The sequence below is a fragment of the Bos taurus genome, chromosome 10, assembly GCF_002263795.3.
Source record: "Bos taurus isolate L1 Dominette 01449 registration number 42190680 breed Hereford chromosome 10, ARS-UCD2.0, whole genome shotgun sequence".
In the NCBI taxonomy this organism is placed as follows: Eukaryota; Metazoa; Chordata; class Mammalia; order Artiodactyla; family Bovidae; genus Bos; species Bos taurus.
This window is the reverse complement of record NC_037337.1, coordinates 59,651,078-59,669,142: the sequence shown is the minus strand read 5'-3', so window position 1 is coordinate 59,669,142 and position 18,065 is coordinate 59,651,078. Positions and strand designations below refer to the sequence as shown.

At 39.3% G+C, this 18,065-nt stretch overlaps 1 protein-coding gene across 1 annotated transcript in view; it reads right to left on the bottom strand.

Annotated features, from left to right (window-relative positions):
- Window positions 1-18,065, bottom strand: part of TRPM7 (transient receptor potential cation channel subfamily M member 7) — a 108,788-nt gene that overhangs the window by 87,921 nt on the left and 2,802 nt on the right. Inside the window, exon 2 of the mRNA NM_001206166.3 lies at window positions 1,843-1,922. Within this exon, the coding sequence (NP_001193095.3) occupies window positions 1,843-1,922 (80 nt within the window). The remainder of the gene's footprint in view (window positions 1-1,842; window positions 1,923-18,065) is intronic.

The window sequence follows — 18,065 nt, the reverse complement described above, 5'->3', positions numbered from 1 at the left end:
ATACTAAAATTTTTTTGCCATTAATATAAAAAGAAATGTTGAATTTCAAACAGAAGGTTTATGTAATATACAAACAAAATATTTAGAAATTCTATTCAACAAACATTTACCGAGAATTCACTATGATATCATAATAATAGGGACAGGTGCTATAACTTAATATACATCAATTAATAAAAGACTGGGCTTCCCAGGTGGCTCAGTGGTAAAAGAACCTGCCTGCCAACGCAGGAAACACCAGTTTGATCCCTGGGTCGAGAAGATCCCCTGAAGAAGGAAATGGCAACCCACTCTAGTACTCCTGGCCTGGAGAATCCCATGGACAGAGGAGCCTGGCGGGCTACAATCCATAGGGCAGCAAAGAGTCAGACATGACTGAGCGACTGAACACACACATACTGTAACTTAAAATAGTTAATGAAAGATTGCTTACTTGGCATAAGAGCCATATATCAAATGGAAGTAAAAGCTGTAGAGAAGATAACTGCATAGAAGACAAGGTTTAACAGGAGACAGGAACGGTAAGATGACTAAAAACTCCAGTAAACACCTTTTTCAATTAATTTGTCCTAAGTGCCTGTGAAGAAAAGTGCTTTGTAGTCCAGGAAGTAAGTATATCTTTGAGGTACCCTTTTAAGCTTTTTGCTATTTTTAGGTCTCAGAAAAAAGAAGAAAATTAGGAAAAATGTTTCTTCAATAAATACCTCAAGAGATCTTTTTCTTGAATTCTAACTCATGTCCTTTACTTAAATTTTTTTTCTAGTATCAATGCCATTTTTAAGACCAAAGGACAATCAGAAATGCCAACAAATTCCTGGTGACGGGTTTTCCAATAGGTGCTCATCTGCAGCTACATACTGGCAAACAAAAATAGCAACCATTAGGTTCATACTGGTTTCTTCAGCATAAACTATAGTGTTGGGTACTCAATAGATGCCCCTTAAACAGATACATAAACTTTTTAAGTTCTCAGTATCAATAAATCAAATTTTTAAAAAAGAGACTTAACTGTCTGATCTTTGTAATACACTAGTATGATATGGGGGAAGATCAGGGAAGGAAGAATACTCTGAATGAGAGGTTTCATGTTGTGAAATGTCATTAAGAACTGCTGCTACTGCTAAGTCACTTCAGTCGTGTCCGACTCTGTGAGACCCCATAGACGGCAGCCCACCAGGCTCCCCTGTCCCTGGGATTCTCCAGGCCAGAACACTGGAGTGGGTTGCCATTTCCTTCTCCAATGCATGAAAGTGAAAAGTGAAAGTGAAGTTGCTCAGTAGTTCCCGACTCTTAGCGACCCCATGGACTGCAGCCTACCAGGCTTCTCTGTCCATGGGGTTTTCCAGGCAAGAGCACTGAAGTGGGATGCCATTGCCTTCTCCAATTAAGAACTGCAGAATGCTGATATCTTGCTACTACTATCTCCTCCTAATCCTAAAAGATTAACAGTAAACACAAAAATTAACAGTAACTGCTGCTGCTGCTAAGTCGCTTCAGTCATATCCAACTCTGTGCAACCCCATAGACAGCAGCCCACCAGGCCCCTCTGTTCCTGGGATTTTCCAGGCAAGAACACTGGAGTGGGTCGCCATTTCCTTCTCCAATGCATGCATGCATGCTAAGTCGCTTCAGTTGTGTCCGACTCTTTGCGACTCTATGGACAGCAGCCCACCAAGCTCCTCTGTCCACAGGATTCTCTAGGCAAGGATACTGAAGTGGGTTGCCATTTCCTTCACCCAACAGTAACTACAAATAATTAATAACTTTAGTTTTTAATAAAATAGCAATGTAATTTACATCTAAATTTCTATAAGAATTCAGAATAAAGAGAAGTATACTTACCTGTGAGGGTCTTTGGAACTTGGTATGATATATACACATTCCCTCTTGGTCAAAGTGCTTTCTATCCAGGATTTCTGGGACTAAAACAGAAAGTTTAAAAAGACTGTTTATAAATTAACCAATTAATATTACAAAGAAAAATTTAATAAAAAATACATTAAAAAATTCCATTTTTAGTTCACTATTACATATAACATGCTTACTGATGACAGCACACCTAAAATATGAGAATCATTCCATTTAAATCCACTGAGTTTGAGACTACTAATCAACAGTACTATGCAGATACTAAATCAACAGTGCTATGCAGAGCCAAAAACCTCAAGAGGGGCTGGTACGATCCTGGGAAGTGGATCATTTTACAGCCAATTAGAAGTGACTGTCAGAGACCTGCCAAGCATTCCCGTGGCTAAGACTTTGTGCTTCCACTGAAGGGGGCGCAAGTTGGGTCCTCTGAGCCCTGGTCTGGGAACTAAGATCCCACAGGCTGCATGACACAGCCAAAAGAAACCCCTAGATATATTCTGTTCTGTTTCTAAGATAAATACCTAAAGTACAGGGGCATGGAATGGCTAATGGCACAGGCACCCAAAAATGCATCAAGCAAATTCTAATCAAAAGAAAAATAATACTAGAAAAAAAGAGATGCTAGACAGCAATAGGTTACTACATGATTTCAAATGTATGATTCACCAGATTGTTAGAACAATCTTATATATGACAGTCCTAAAATGAATACAGCACAAAAATTAACAGGGAGAGTAAGACAAATCTAGGATCACAGTGGAAGATTAACACATTTCCTTCAATTACTGTAAGTCTGAAACAATTTCAAGTTTAAAAGGTTTTTAAAAATTACTGTTTATACCACTACTTAAGTTTTTGCTTGGATCCCTAGCCTCTGTACCCTACTACTGGTGACTGATTAGAAAGAGATGGGGCATTATATATTGAAAAAGGTGAAACTCCACAAATTAGGACTGAGTAGATTAAAGATCTTGAGCTTCATCCTCCATATAACATATATGTTAGATATATAGAAAATATTAATTATATATCTAATATGTCTATAGATATTACTATATATTAAATATAGATATTAGCATGCTCTCTATCAGAATCTCTTTTCCCTTCTCTATCTGCCTCTTTCTTACCAGGACAATACAAAAAGGAAGAGCCTATATTCCTTAATGAAACCTCTACAGTTCAGTGGTTAGGCAGGGGAGTTTCCAATGCAAAGGGTACAAGCCTAGTTGGAAAAATTAGATCCCATAAGCCAACCAGGGGGCCAAATCAAAAACAACAAAAAAAGAAGCCCCTAGGAGAAGAGATATTCTAAACAGAATTATGATGGTGAAGTTTGCAGGTTCCTCTCAAATCCTTTAGATATTCTAATCATAAACCTTAGCATATCCTTTAATCTAATTCTGGTTGCAAAATTCTGTCTCTTCATTCAAAATGTCCATTTTCTAGGTCAATGGTTCTCCTTTAAATACATTCACTAAAGCAGTGATCCATGCTTAAGTGAATGGTACACTTAAGCAGTGTACCATGATCCCCTAGTTACAAAAACCACAGGATGGGGACTTCCCTGGTGGTCCAATGGTTAAGAATCCACCTGCCAATGCAGGGGACACAGGTCTGATTCCTGATCTGGGAAGATCCCACATGCCACAGAGCAATTAAGCCAGTGTGCCACAACTATTGAGCCTATGCTCTAGAGCTTGGCAGCTCCAACTACTGAAGCCCATGTGCCTAGAGCCCATTGTGCAATGAGAAGTCATGCAATTCAAAGAAGAGTAGCCCCCACTTGCCACAACTAAAGAAACCCTGTGCACAGTGACTGAAGACCCAGTACAGTCAAAAGTAAATAAACAAATTTTTTAAAACTCACAGAATGCCCTCTAGAACCCATGACCCTTCATCAGGAAAATGTCCTACACCCTAAAGCTCAATTAACACAGTCCCTCCACCACATTCTTATTCTAACTAAAGTCTGATATTCCTTTGAAGAATCTGCTTTACCTACATATCTCTCATGGGGGAAAAAAAAAAAATAGGACTCTCTTCAGTTTTACTGAACTAAGAATACACCCGGCAAACCCAATCCTGATTCAATCCAATTCCTCATCCATTCCATAACTGCCTATGTTAATACGACTACAGGAAAAAACAAACAAAACAACACCTTTTGATTTCACTTTAAAACCACAAACATCCCTTAATGATGTCCATTTTCTCATTCTCCTATACGATTTCACACTATCTCCTCCTCTCCTCAAACCTCCAACCCTCATTCACCATTCTTATTCTCAACTGATGACCTACTTCTCATTTCACTCAGAAAATTGAAGCAAATGTGCCCACCAAAGAGGCTTACACTATTTAGGATATGCAATCACGATTCCCTCTACTGCTTATGCAACTACAGAACAATGGAACCATCCCCAGGATCACAGTGAGAGCACTGTCCTGACAACCAAAAGATCTGGCCATGTCAGTCAGATTTCTGATATTACTGCTATCCTACACCCTTCTCCCACTCCAGAACCATAGTACACTGAAGGTAGGCAGCGCATCTGGACTGGGAGACATTTATTCATGTGACTTCTGTTTGTAACTTTAAAAATAATCATTTGGTAGGCTGTTCTAATACATGATGATGTGAGGTTGAATTTTTACTAAAACTAACTTACACTTTAAACTCATGAAATTTTTATCATGCTCCTCTTCTATTATTAAAAATCACAGGGGGCTTCCCTGGTGGCTCAGGGGTAAAGAATCTGCCTGCCAGTGCCAAAGACACAGGTTCTCTCCACGGTCTGGGAAGATCCCATATGCCACGGAGCAACTAAGCCGGTGCGCCACAACTACTGAGCCTGTGCGCTAGAGCCCGGGTGCCACAGAGGATGAGCCCACGTGCTGCAACTACTAAAGCCCATGTGCCCTAGAGCCTGTGCTCTCAACAAGAAAGGCAGCCACAATGAGAAGCCGCAACTAGAGAGTAGCCCCTGCTCGCCACAACTAAAGAAAAGCCCTCTCAGCAACAAAGATGCACCAGAGCCAAAAATAAATAAATACATATTTTTTAAATGCAGGGACTTCCCTGGTGGTCCAGTGGCTAAAGACTCCGTGTCCCAATGTAGGGGGCCTGGGTTCAATCCCTGGCCAAGAAAACTACATTTCTTCACACGTTGCACCTAAAGATTCTGAGTGCTGCAACTAAGACCTGGCACGGCCAAATTAATAAATAAAATTTTAAATTATAAAAAGGGTTTATAATAACAAAAATTATACTGTGATTTATCTTTTAAAGGGTTGCTTCTCTCTTTTAGAAAAACTGGAACTGTGCTGGGGTGGGGGAGAACAGCTCAGTGACTGTACTTACTGCTATATTTTTACTGGTTGTTAAAGCAAGACAAAAGATTTGTTTGGAATTTCTCTCTGTGAGCTTATTTGCAAACAAAAAGGCAGCTCAGTCCCATGATACAGTAATGAAGTCCATCAAAATCAGACTCTAGAACTAAACATTCAACATATGCAAATAACACACTAAAACAGCAGCAATATACAAGCATGAGACGCACTCAGATTGCTTCAGTATGAACTACATGTTTTTTAAAAAACTAAATTATTTGCAATTCATGAGCATAGGCCTAAAGCCTACAGCATGAATGAAAGATGGGTGAAAAGTGAACACAACAGGAGCAAATTTATTAATTAACAATACAGTGGACCTTTTTAAGGAGTTTTGTCAAGAGGAAAACATCTTAGGGAGAACTTGAAAATATACGGCTTAGATAAAGGTTAAGAAATGCAATCTTGTACAATTCACAGCCCCTTTTTCCCCCCTCCTCTTTTTCTTGATTGGATAAGTAGGCAGAAAACTAGAAAGAACAGAGTAGACTTAAACACTATCAGTCAGTTTTACCTGATGGAACTCATAGAATACTCCATTCACAACAGTGGGGTTTCCAAGGGGCACACTAGCGGTAAAAAACCTCCCTGCCAATGCAGTAGAAGTAAGAGATGCTAGTTCAGGAAGATCCCCTGGAGGAGGACACAGCCACCCACCCCAGTATTCAGGCATAGGGTCGCAAAGAGTCGGACACGACTGAGCGACTTGCACTTAGAGAAGTACGGCTATACTCTATATGGGCAATCAACAAATTTTTTCTATTAAGAGCCAAATGGTAAATATTTTAGGCTTTTTGGACCACTTACTGCCTCTATCACCTACTGTTTTGTTTTTCAACCACTAAAAAATATAGGAACCATTCTGAGCTCAGGCCCTGGCCAGAACAGGCCTTGGCCAGAGTTGGTATACATGGCATAGTTTGCCAACCCATGCTCTAAATCTCACAAAAGCGTCCCACAAAAAAATCTCACAATTCCACTGAGCCAATTCCATCTAACAACTCTATGCTATGTCCTTCAGAGTCTTCCCCTGCACTGTTTCTTGGATATAATTAGCGTCCCTTCTACCAGGCCTACAATCCCAGTAGACCCTTGTATTAAGAGTTGCTTTCTAAAGACAGGAAAAACAAGAAGGGGCTAAAGAGTCTCAGATGTACATGAACAAAGTTATTTTTTTCTGCAGGAATTTCAATAGAAAAGGCATTAAATAAATAGATGTAAACATGAAATGTAAACATTACTGAGGAAAAAAATATCCAGCGTTCGAGTACATATACCTAGCTTCTTTCCCCAGAAATGGTCACTTTCAATCACCAACAACTTAAAACACTTGAGTCCCTTCTAGTACTCATTTAGGGCTTCCCTGGTGCCTCAGACGGTAAAGGATCTGGCTGCAATGCAGAGACATGGGTTCAATGCCTGTGTTAGGAAGATCCCCTGGAGAAGAGAATGGCTAACTACTCCAGTATTCTTGTCTGGAGAATTCCATGGACAGAGGAGCCTGGCGGGCTACAGTCCATGAGGTGGCAAAGAGTGGGACACAACTGAGCAGCTAACACTTTCACTTTCTTTCGGTACTCATTTGTCTATTATGATAAAATATAAAACTACCCAAACAGGTACATTGTTAAATTGCAGGACTGGTACAAATGTACTCATAGTTAGTTTCATTTTATCACTCTTATTAAAAATAATAAACAAACAGCCAGTACTATCTCTTCACAACTTCAAATCTTTCATAGTAGTCTCTGACAAATCCATCCAAAACTTTAGTAAACCCTTGCCAACAAAGGTCCGTCTAGTCAAGGCTATGGTTTTTCCTGTGGTCATGTATGGATGTGAGAGTTGAACTGTGAAGAAAGCTGAGCACTGAAGAATTGATGCTTTTGAACTGTGGTGTTGGAGAAGACTCTTGAGAGTCCCTTGGACTGCAAGGAGATCCAACCAGTCCATTCTGAAGGAGATCAGCCCTGGGATTTCTTTGGAAGGACTGATGCTAAAGCTGAAACTCCAGTACTTTGGCCACTTCATGCAAAGAGTTGACTCATTGGAAAAGACTCTGATGCTGGGAGGGATGGGGGCAGGAGGAGAAGGGGACGATAGAGGATGAGATGGCTGGATGGTATCACTGACTCGATGGACGTGAGTTTGAGTGAACTCCGGGAGATGGTGATGGACAGGGAGGCCTGGCGTGCTGCGATTCATGGGGTCACATGCAGAGTCGGACACGACTGAGCGACTGAACTGAACTGAACTGGTTAAGTCACTTAAATAGTGTCACTCTGATGTTCACAAATTTTTATCAAATTTTGTGCCTACAGAGACATACAAAAACATTACCACGCTTCAAGACTATCACAGTTTCCCCTACCTTCATTATTCACCAAGTTTATTTCAAGAGTTTACCATCTCTCCTGTTTGTGTAAACACCAAATATAAATATATTCTCCCCATACACAGCAGTTTTGTCATTTATGGCATTCATTGATTACATTAGGGATTGGCTTCCTATGCCTGACAGTGACATATCCCAGCTGATAATGGCAAATCATTCCCAATAATAGGTTTCTACAATTTTTGAAATTCTGAGCTTCTGCTCTACAATCAAGAATCCAATAAAATGTGCCCTGGATTATAAATACATATAAAAATTCCTAATTTTATCCTTATTTTGCTAGACTGCATTACTGTATTTTACCAAAAGATGGCACACTACAAACACAAATCTGAAAATTCCTAAACTTAAATGTTCTAGATAAAGTAAAAACTATAACCACAGAATGTTAGCAAAAGAAGGAAACGTGATCTTCAGTGGTAAAAGAGATCAGATTCTGGAGTTCAGAATAACCTGTTCATTGTTGGTTATTCTATTAATGCAACCTTAAGTGTCTGAACTTCTGTTTCCTCACCCATAAAATAGAATAATATACCTATCTCACAAAGTTGCTCTGAAGATTATGATCCATGTTTTTAGCAAAATGCGCCCCACACAGTCATATCTCAACAATGCTTCAAAATTCAATTTTAGATTCCTCCTGTCTCCTAGTAATAAGGGGCATATATGCTACAAAGAAGTCTACTAACCACATTCTACTCTTCAAACAAATCAGTACCAGCACATCCTTCTTGACTAGATACTGATAGTGAAAATTGAGGGGGAAAAAAAAGGACTGCTTTAAAAGTTCTACTTCAAGGTAACACTGAAAATCAATCTATTTTTACAACTAAATACACCCAACAATTCTATATATTAATATTAGAAAGGAGCCTCCAGCTATGGAGCTTCTATTGGACTAAAGCTCCAAAGATAATAACCATAAACTCAGGATAAAATAAAAATTAAAAAAAAGAAAACTACTTAGCAGCACTGAACAGGCAACCAAAAGCAGGAAGGAATCAGATGAAGTTTGTATTCAGGATAAAGGAACAGTACTGAGTGAGTTTCCTATTTTATGGCTAAGAGAGGCCCCACTGCATACCTACTTAAGTAGCTAAAACTCCAATAGAAATTCCATAGTTTTACTGGCTTGAAGAACCAGAATACAAACTTAGAGGTGACAACAGCAGCTGGAAAGTGATGGGAAAAGTCCTGCATAGGACAGAGTCACAAAAAAAGGGAACCCTAAATACTGCATATTAACACTGCTGAAATCTAGCTGACCCATGAAGCATGCATACATGGGGCAGATTCCAAGCAGGTCAGTTAAGAATAGAGTAACTAACTGAACAGATATTTTTACTGCCCATTGAAGGAGTCAGAGTTTGGAATTTGAGTACAGTCAGGTTAATCAACTACTATCCTAATGTGCTCTGACTGCAATGAAGTGAAAAGTGAAGTGAAGTGAAGTCGCTCAGTCGTGTCTGACTCTTTGAGATCCCGTGGACTGTAGCCTACCAGGCTCCTCTGTCCATGGGATTCTCCAGGCAAGAATACTGGAGTGGGTTAACATTTCCTTCTCCGGGGGATCTTCCCGACCCAGGATGGAACCCGGGTCTCCCGCATTGGAGGCAGACGCTTTAACCTCTGAGCCACCAGGGAAGCCTGCTGCTGCTGCTGCCGCGTCGCATCAGTCGTGTCCAACTCTGTGCGACCCCATAGACAGCAGCCCAACCAGGCTTCCCCGTCCCTGGGATTCTCCAGGCAAGAACACTGGAGTGGGTTGCCATTTCCTTCTCCAATGCATGAAAGTGAAGAGTGAAAGTGAAGTCGCTTAGTCGTGTCCGACTCTTAGCGACCCCATGGACTGTAGCCTACCAGGCTCCTCCATCCATGGGATTTTCCAGGCAAGAGTACTGGAGTGGGGAAGCCTGACTGCCATACAAATACAATAAGACAACTTTGGTTTCAACAACCAAAACTCATTTGCTCCAAGTTCTAGAAACTGGAATTCAAGATTAAGGGGCCAATAAGGTCTGCATCTGAGAGCCCCCTCCCTGGATTGCAGACAGCTGTCTTTTCACTGTGTCCTCACAAGGTGGGGATAGGGAGCAAGCTCTCTGGTCTCTTTGTATAATGACCCCACCTTCATGACCCCCTCTAATTCTAACTACTTTCCCAAAGCCCTGTCTTTAAATAACATCAACACTGAATTTTGGGAAGACATAAACATTCAATCGGTAGCAACTACTTTAAAAGAGAAAATCAATAATCTTCAGAGGACTAAAACAGAACTCACAGTCTCTCCAAGATAACATTCACAACATCTATGATATAATCAAAAATTAGTAGATATAAGAAGAAACAGGAAAATGTGACCATATTCAAAAGAAAAGCCAATCAAATTAAAAGGAAGCTTGCCTACTAATAAACTGCAACAGCTTACAAAAGTTAAATGAAACTACAGATGTAGAAATTCTGAGTTCTGTGGTAATTCTGTACATTGGACAACATGTCCGTCAGCAAAGGCATAATGACAAAGAAAACTTAAGGCTAGCTTGAAGCAAAATGTTGAAAATGGCTGGCATTCTTTGATTTCCTCTGTAGGAGACCTGGCACTCAGGCCCCTACTCTATAGAGTTCTGCTCTTATGCTTAAAAGGCTGCCAATCACTTAACTAATTAGATATTACTGATAATTCAGATGTGAACTCTCCGAACAGGTTTTAAAGACACTGCTGAAAAGCTTCTGTGGAGTAATAAATAGTTGGCAAAGTTTTACACATTAAAAAATAAAACTTGGTTAATTGTTTTCAATATAAAATCAAAAGTTTTTTAAAAAATTGTTTTTGTCATTTTAGTGACTACTTTTCTAGTCTGCTCCAATAAACTGTTAGACTTTTGCCAAAAATAAATAAAAAGAATCAGATTCATACCATGACTTCTGCAAAGAGAGTCCAACTTCTACATTTAATCTTATTTTCTGTTGGTTTTGCTGCCCTGCTGACCTCATGGAGATTGCTACCCTACCTGCTTACCACTACAGTACTGCTCCAATTTAAAAGATAGAAAATGTCTGATAAAGCTAAGTATGAGCAGTTGCCACTGTGTCATTCCATGGAGTCCAACATATTAAATAACTGAAGATCAGACACTGAGTCTAAAAAGTGACCAACTTTAATTTAGCTCAAACAGCAGTAATTTATTTCTCAAGTATTCTAAATAAAGTCTAACTCAGAATAATTTACCATTTTACCATAAAGAACTTTTATTAAAATGAAAAGGGATCAAAACTTATTGTTTTATGAGAAAAAGGATGATACATATGTTGGCAAAAAATTTAATTTCTTATACAAAGTCAAGAAATTTTATGTAGACACCTAAAGATTACTAAAAATCCAAATAAATACATTGACAAAAAAGACAAACAGAATAATGGAATATATCACTTGGAAAACAGGAACTTGCACTTAAGTTGGTGAGTGCTAGAGAGAGCAATGGGCTTCCCTGATGGCTTGGAGGGTAAAGCATCTGCCTGCAATTCAGGAGACCTGGGTTCGATCCCTGGGTGGGAAGATCCCCTGGAGGAAGAAATGGCAATCCACTCCAGTATTCTTGCCTGGCGAATCCCATGGACAGAGGAGCCTTGTAGGCTACCATCCATGGGGTTGCAAAGAGTTGGACACGACCCAGCGATTTCAGAGAGAGCAGTACAAATCAGGAGACAGTATGATTATTATATGTATACGAACCACTGCACTAGAATCCAAAATGAATACTAGATGGGTTAAGTCATAATGTGAAAAAGCAAAACTTTACAACTTCTACCAAAAATAAATAAATAGCTTTATGACTTCAAAATAAGCGAAAGTTCAGGCTATAAAGAAAATCAGATCAGATCAGATCAGATCAGTCGCTCAAATACTGATAACTTATTACACTAAAAACCAATATACATCAACAATCTAAAAACAAGTAAATAGTCCACCATTAACAAAATAAAAACTTAACAAGTTAGAGACTGGAGAAGATATTTGTAGCTCATAAAACAAAAAACAAACAATAAAAAATACTGTCCAGACTACATACAGAACTTCTACAAGTAAAGAAGAAAAATGTAATTCATTAGAAAACTGAGCAAAGGGAATTCACCAGAAGGAAAGTAACCATAGCCAAAAACTTTTAACCTGAAATGACACACAACATTATTCATTCCCAAAAAAACCCAACATTATTCATGGCCAGGGACATGTAAATTAGAACAATGAGGAACTACTTTACATTTATGGGTCGGGCAAAACAGAAGAACCTAAGCAATTAAACGTTGGCAAAGATGTTGGAAAAAAGAAAGGGAATTTTACACAGTTCTAGAGGGAGTGGAAACTGCACAACTACTTTACTCAACACTCCAGCAATACCTACAAAGTTCAAGATGCACCTACCCTGTGACCCAGCAATTCTATTTATATACTTCCTAGAAAAATTCTCACGATACACAAGAATGTTACATCAGTAATAAAAAACTGCAAACAACCTAAATGCCCAATAGTAAAATGGATAACATTTTATATTTATTTATTTTTATTCCTACAATGGAATAATATATAGCAGCTCAAAGGGATAAACTAAACCTTACATGTATCAACATGACAATCTGCAAAACCTAATTTCATTAAAATGAAAAAACAAAACAAAACAATAAGCTATAAGGATATATTGTGCAGCACAGGGACTATATCCTGTATTTTATAATAACTTTAAATGGAGTATAATCTATAAAAATATTGCATCACTATGCTGTACACATGAAACTAGTACAGTATTTTATTTATTTTTTTTTTATGGTTTTTTTTTTTAATTTAATTTTAAACTTTACATAATTGTATTAGTTTTGCCAAATATCGAAATGAATCCACTACAGGTATACATGTGTTCCCCATCCTGAACCCTCCTCCCTCCTCCCTCCCCATACCATCCCTCTGGGTCGTCCCAGTGCACTAGCCCCAAGCATCCAGTATCGTGCATTGAACCTGGACTGGCAACTCGTTTCATACATGATATTTTACATGTTTCAATGTCATTCTCCCAAATCTTCCCACCCTCTCCCTCTCCCACAGAGTCCATAAGACTGTTCTATACATCAGTGTCTCTTTTGCTGTCTCGTATACAGGGTTATTGTTACCATCTTTCTAAATTCCATATATATGCGTTAGTATACTGTATTTATGTTTTTCCTTCTGGCTTACTTCACTCTGTATAATAGGCTCCAGTTTCATCCACCTCATTAGAACTGATTCAAATGTATTCTTTTTAATGGCTGAGTAATACTCCATTGTGTATATGTACCACTGCTTTCTTATCCATTCATCTGCTGATGGACATCTAGGTTGTTTCCATGTCCTGGCTATTATAAACAGTGCTGCGATGAACATTGGGGTACACGTGTCTCTTTCCCTTCTGGTTTCCTCAGTGTGTATGCCCAGCAGTGGGATTGCTGGATCATAAGGCAGTTCTATTTCCAGTTTTTTAAGGAATCTCCACACTGTTCTCCATAGTGGCTGTACTAGTTTGCATTCCCACCAACAGTGTAAGAGGGTTCCCTTTTCTCCACACCCTCTCCAGCATTTATTATTTGTAGACTTTTGGATGGCAGCCATTCTGACTGGTGTGAAATGGTACCTCATAGTGGTTTTGATTTGCATTTCTCTGATAATGAGTGATGTTGAGCATCTTTTCATGTGTTTGTTAGCCATCTGTATGTCTTCTTTGGAGAAATTAGTACAGTATTTTAAATCAACTATACTTCAATAAAAAACCAAGATCCATAAAAAGATGTACATAATTCTATATATACCAAACTTAGGAACACCAAAGGACCATAACATAGTATATATACTCTATGTAGCAACACTACAAAAGCATCCAAAGGCATACTCCAGTTTGCTTGCCTGGACAACTCCATGGACAGAGGAGCCTGGTGGGCGACAGTCCATGAGGTCACAAAGAGCCAGGCACACTTTCACTTTTTCAAAGCACTTAGAACAATGACAGCTAAATGCTAATATTAGACCCTTAGTCGTGTCCAACTCTTTGTGACACCATGGACTGTAGCCTGCTAGAATCTCTGTCCATGGGATTCTCTAGCCAAGAATACTGGAGTGGGTTGCCATTTCCTTCTCCAAAATGCTAATATGCTAATACATGTTAGCTAATATTGTGAAAATTTGTCTAAAGCCTATCACACAATTTTTTTAGTCAGGAGTACCTTCTGGGTAGAGTATCTTCCAGGTACTGAAAATGTGAAAGAAAGTGAAAGTGGCTCATTCATGCCCAACTCCTTTCGATCCCATGGACTATACAGTCCATGGAATATTCCAGGCCAGAATACTGGAGTGGGTAGCCTTTCCCTTCTCCAAGGGATCTTCCCAACTCAGGGATCAATCCTAGGTCTCCCACATTGCAGGCAGATTCTTTACCAGCTAAGCCACAAGGGAAGCCCAAGAATACTGGAGTGGGTAGCCTATCTCTTTTTCAGAGGATCTTTCTAACTCAGAAATCAAACCAGGGTCTCCTGCATTGCAGGCAGATTCTTTACTACCTGAGCTACAGGGAAGCCCTTCCAGGTATTGGGTATGGTAAAATACTCAAAAACAAGGAAGAACTGGTTCACATACTAAAGGGTAATTTACAGTCCTATTTTTCTATTCTAGTGAATGTTTCTCCAGTCTCCTCCTTGCAGTAGCAGTCTGCTTCCCAGATAACTTCTATCGTTTCTAGTGTACTACCAAACTGTCAGAGCAAAGTAGGTAAGTAAGCCTATTAAATTTCACTTTGCACATATTTTTCAACCAGTGAACTCTGGGCTCAAGGTTGCCATATTTCTGATAATGGCTTGGCTCAAAATCTTTTTTTCCCTTCTATGAGGAGTTGGGTTTCCAAAGGTTGAAGTTTCCAGAAGTGTGGTAGCTGGGATACTTGAGGTGTTACGAACATGTTTTCATGACGCAAGGAAGGACAGTGTTTCACAGACTTTAATCCGAGTACTGCTCCTGAGGTCAAGTAGAAAAAAGATTATCATCTGCCTTTCACAGACACAGTAACAGTGATGCTCGTAAAAGAGTGTGACTTGGCAAAAAATGCTTCAGTGAATAGGCATGTCTATCAGTTTCAAAGAACTGCTTACCTCCATATCTAAAATTTCTTTAACAGGGTTCTAAAACCTTTAAATGGTCAGGAAACTAAATACATGTTCCCCCAAAAGATTCAGAATAATTTTCTAAATCCAAGGTGAACCAAACCAAAGGGTGAACAAAATATCTAAATGTATGAGCTTAAACCCAATTAAACCAATTGTTTTTATAAACTAGAAGAGGTCCAATTCTCCAAGTCACACTTTTTACTCATATTCAAACTAATCTAATAATTTGCAAAGTACGCTATAAAAGTGATACACATCTAAGTTTTTTTTAATACTAACTCACATAAATGACTCAGTTCAAATTCCCATAGACAGCCAAATGTTGCTCATATTCTAAACAAATCTCAACCACTCTGAAGTGTTTTCAGGCACCAAACTTAAAACAGGCATTTCAAAAGCTGTTACCCACCCCCCAAAAAACTGTACAATTTAATCACATGCTGAAAGGCTCCCCCCATCACCCCTGCCAAAAAGGAGAAAGAGATATCTAGAATGAAATAACTAAGCAATGGCAATAATCACCAATTGCGACTATTATGTGAACATATGATGGGAAACTTCACGATTAAAAGATCAGGCAGCTGACAACAGCAACCCACTGCTGCTGCTACTGCTGCTGCTGCTAAGTCGAGTCAGTCGTGTCCGACTCTGTGCGACCCCATAGATGGCAGCCCAACAGGCTACTCTGTCCCTGGGATTCTCCAGGCAAGAATACTGGAGTGGGTTGCCATTTCCTTCTCCAATGCATGAAAGTGAAAAGTGAAAGTGAAGTCGCTCAGTCATGTCTGACTCTTAGTGACCCCATGGACTGTAGCCTACCAGGCTCCTCCGTCCATGGGATTCTCCAGGCAAGAGTACTGGAGTGGGGTGCCATTGCCTTCTCTGAGCAACCCACTAGATAATCTTTAACACCTAAAAGAGAAAAACTGCCACACGGTATGTGCCTATTAATGTAATTCAATACAAAATACTTCACTACCTGTTAAGTAGTTTTACCAAAAATCAAACAAGAATCTAAGAGTCTTAAGATCAACCACGACTTCACAGGAAATACAGAGGAGAAAGGAACATGCTACACGATGCCACACGGACACATGCAACAAAATCCCAACTGTGAGAAATTCTGCAGGGCAAAGGAAATGCATTTTTCCCCCTATTAAATGGTAAATCACAAGACTGGAAAAAAAGCAGTGGGCAGGGGGATACGGAGACTGAGAATTATTTATCAAACCAAATGCTATGTAGACTTCTTTGGATCCTGATTCAAACAAATCAAATGGGGAAAAAAAAAAAGAATTAAGGCAATATGCTGAATATTTAATGATATTAAAGAATTATTAATTTTGAGTGTGCTAATAGTGCTGTAAGAGATTCCCAGGAAGTGCAGTGGTAAAGAACCCGCCTGCCAATGCAGGAGATGCAAGAGACTCAGGTTTGATCCCTGGGTTGGGAGGATCCCTGCAAATAGGAAATGGCAACCCACTCCAGTATTCTTGCCTGCAAAAACCCATGGACAAGGAGCCTAGTGGGATACAGTCCATGGGGAAGCTAAGAATGGAACACGACTGAGCACAACAGTACTGTGGATTTACAGATAGACATAATGAAGTATTTATAGATGGACCATGTCTGGGATTTGTTTTTAAATTATCCAGTTGATGGAGAATGAGAGAGTTAATAAAAGAAACAATATTCACATGTTTCAAACTGTTGAAATGGGTCATGGGTATATGGTGATTCATTTTACTATTACACCTTTATATGTTACAAATTTCCCACATTAGAATGTTAAAGAAAGAGAATGTCAGAGCACTGTATCAAAAATATCTATGACTGGCAAAATTCTCAAAATTAAATCTTAACAGGTTATTGCATCAATAGATCTTCATTTAAAAATCAAAATCAAAAATACATATTTTAAGTACTGGCTTTAAACATTACACTGTGCACGTATTAAAGTAATGACTTCAACTATTTCATGTTTTCATTTTACATCTGGTTCTTACTACTGACATTTGCCGACACACACACAAACACCCTTCCCGGAAGGAACCAAGTAATGAATATTCTAACTCCTACTAAACACCTCAGTTGGTTCCTTCTTTCCATCTTCATTTCAAGTCCTAAATATTTTGCTCAGAGTCTTGCTAAAGACTTCTTATGATCTCCGTTTTTAGTTTAAACACACAGCAATTCACCTTCCATACTGTTCCTTCAGTGGATCCTTAATCTCCAGAACAAAATCAAGACTTCTCTTCCTGACATACATTGCCCTCAGAAAACTGGTCCCTGCCTATCTTTATAACACTCGCACTAGTACACTATATCATCTCATACTCTATTCATTCTAAACTATGTACAGTATAATAGATGTCAGATGAACTATGGATGCTTCTCTTCTAAAGCTCAGTTCCCTCAAACTAAAACCACCAATTCTACATCTCTTCTACTTCCAGGTTAATTAATTAGTATTGCCTTTTCTCTGGTGGCCCTACTGGTAAAGAACCTGTCAGCCAATGCAGATGTAAGAGACACTGGTTCGATCGCTGGGTAAGGAAGATCCCCTGGATGAGGGCATAGCAATCCACTCCAGTATTCTTGCCTGGAGAATCCCATGGAAAAAAGGAGTCTGGCAGGTTACAGTCTGGGGGGTTACAAAAAGTTGGACACGACTGAAGCAACTTAGCACACATGGTACAAGACTCACCTTTAATATCAGCTCCTTTGCAAGCCTATCCAGACTTTCTTTTCTGTCTGATTACCCTATACTTTCACAGTAATCTGTGCAATAATCAAACCAGTCAATTCTAAGGGAAATCAGTCCTGAATATTCATTGGAAGGACTGATGCTGAAGCTGAACCTTGAATACTTTGGCCTCCTGATGCGAAGAACTGACTCACTAGAAAAGACCCTGATGGTGGGAAAGACTGAAGGCAGGAGGAGAAAGGGAGGACAGGATGAGATGGTTGGATGGCATCGCCGACTCAATGGACATGCGTTTGAGCACGCGCTGGGAGTTGGTGATGGACAGGGAAGCCTGGAGTGTCACAGTCCATGGGATAGCAAAGGGTCAGACATGGTTGAGCGACTGAACTCTCTTGCTTTTCTGCATATCTATACTGCCCTTCAAGACAGAGTATCATAGAATCTACAACACAGTAGACACTTAAGTATTTGTTTTGTGAAGTAAGGTAGGCATCTTCCTTTGACAACAGACAGATAGTTCTTATA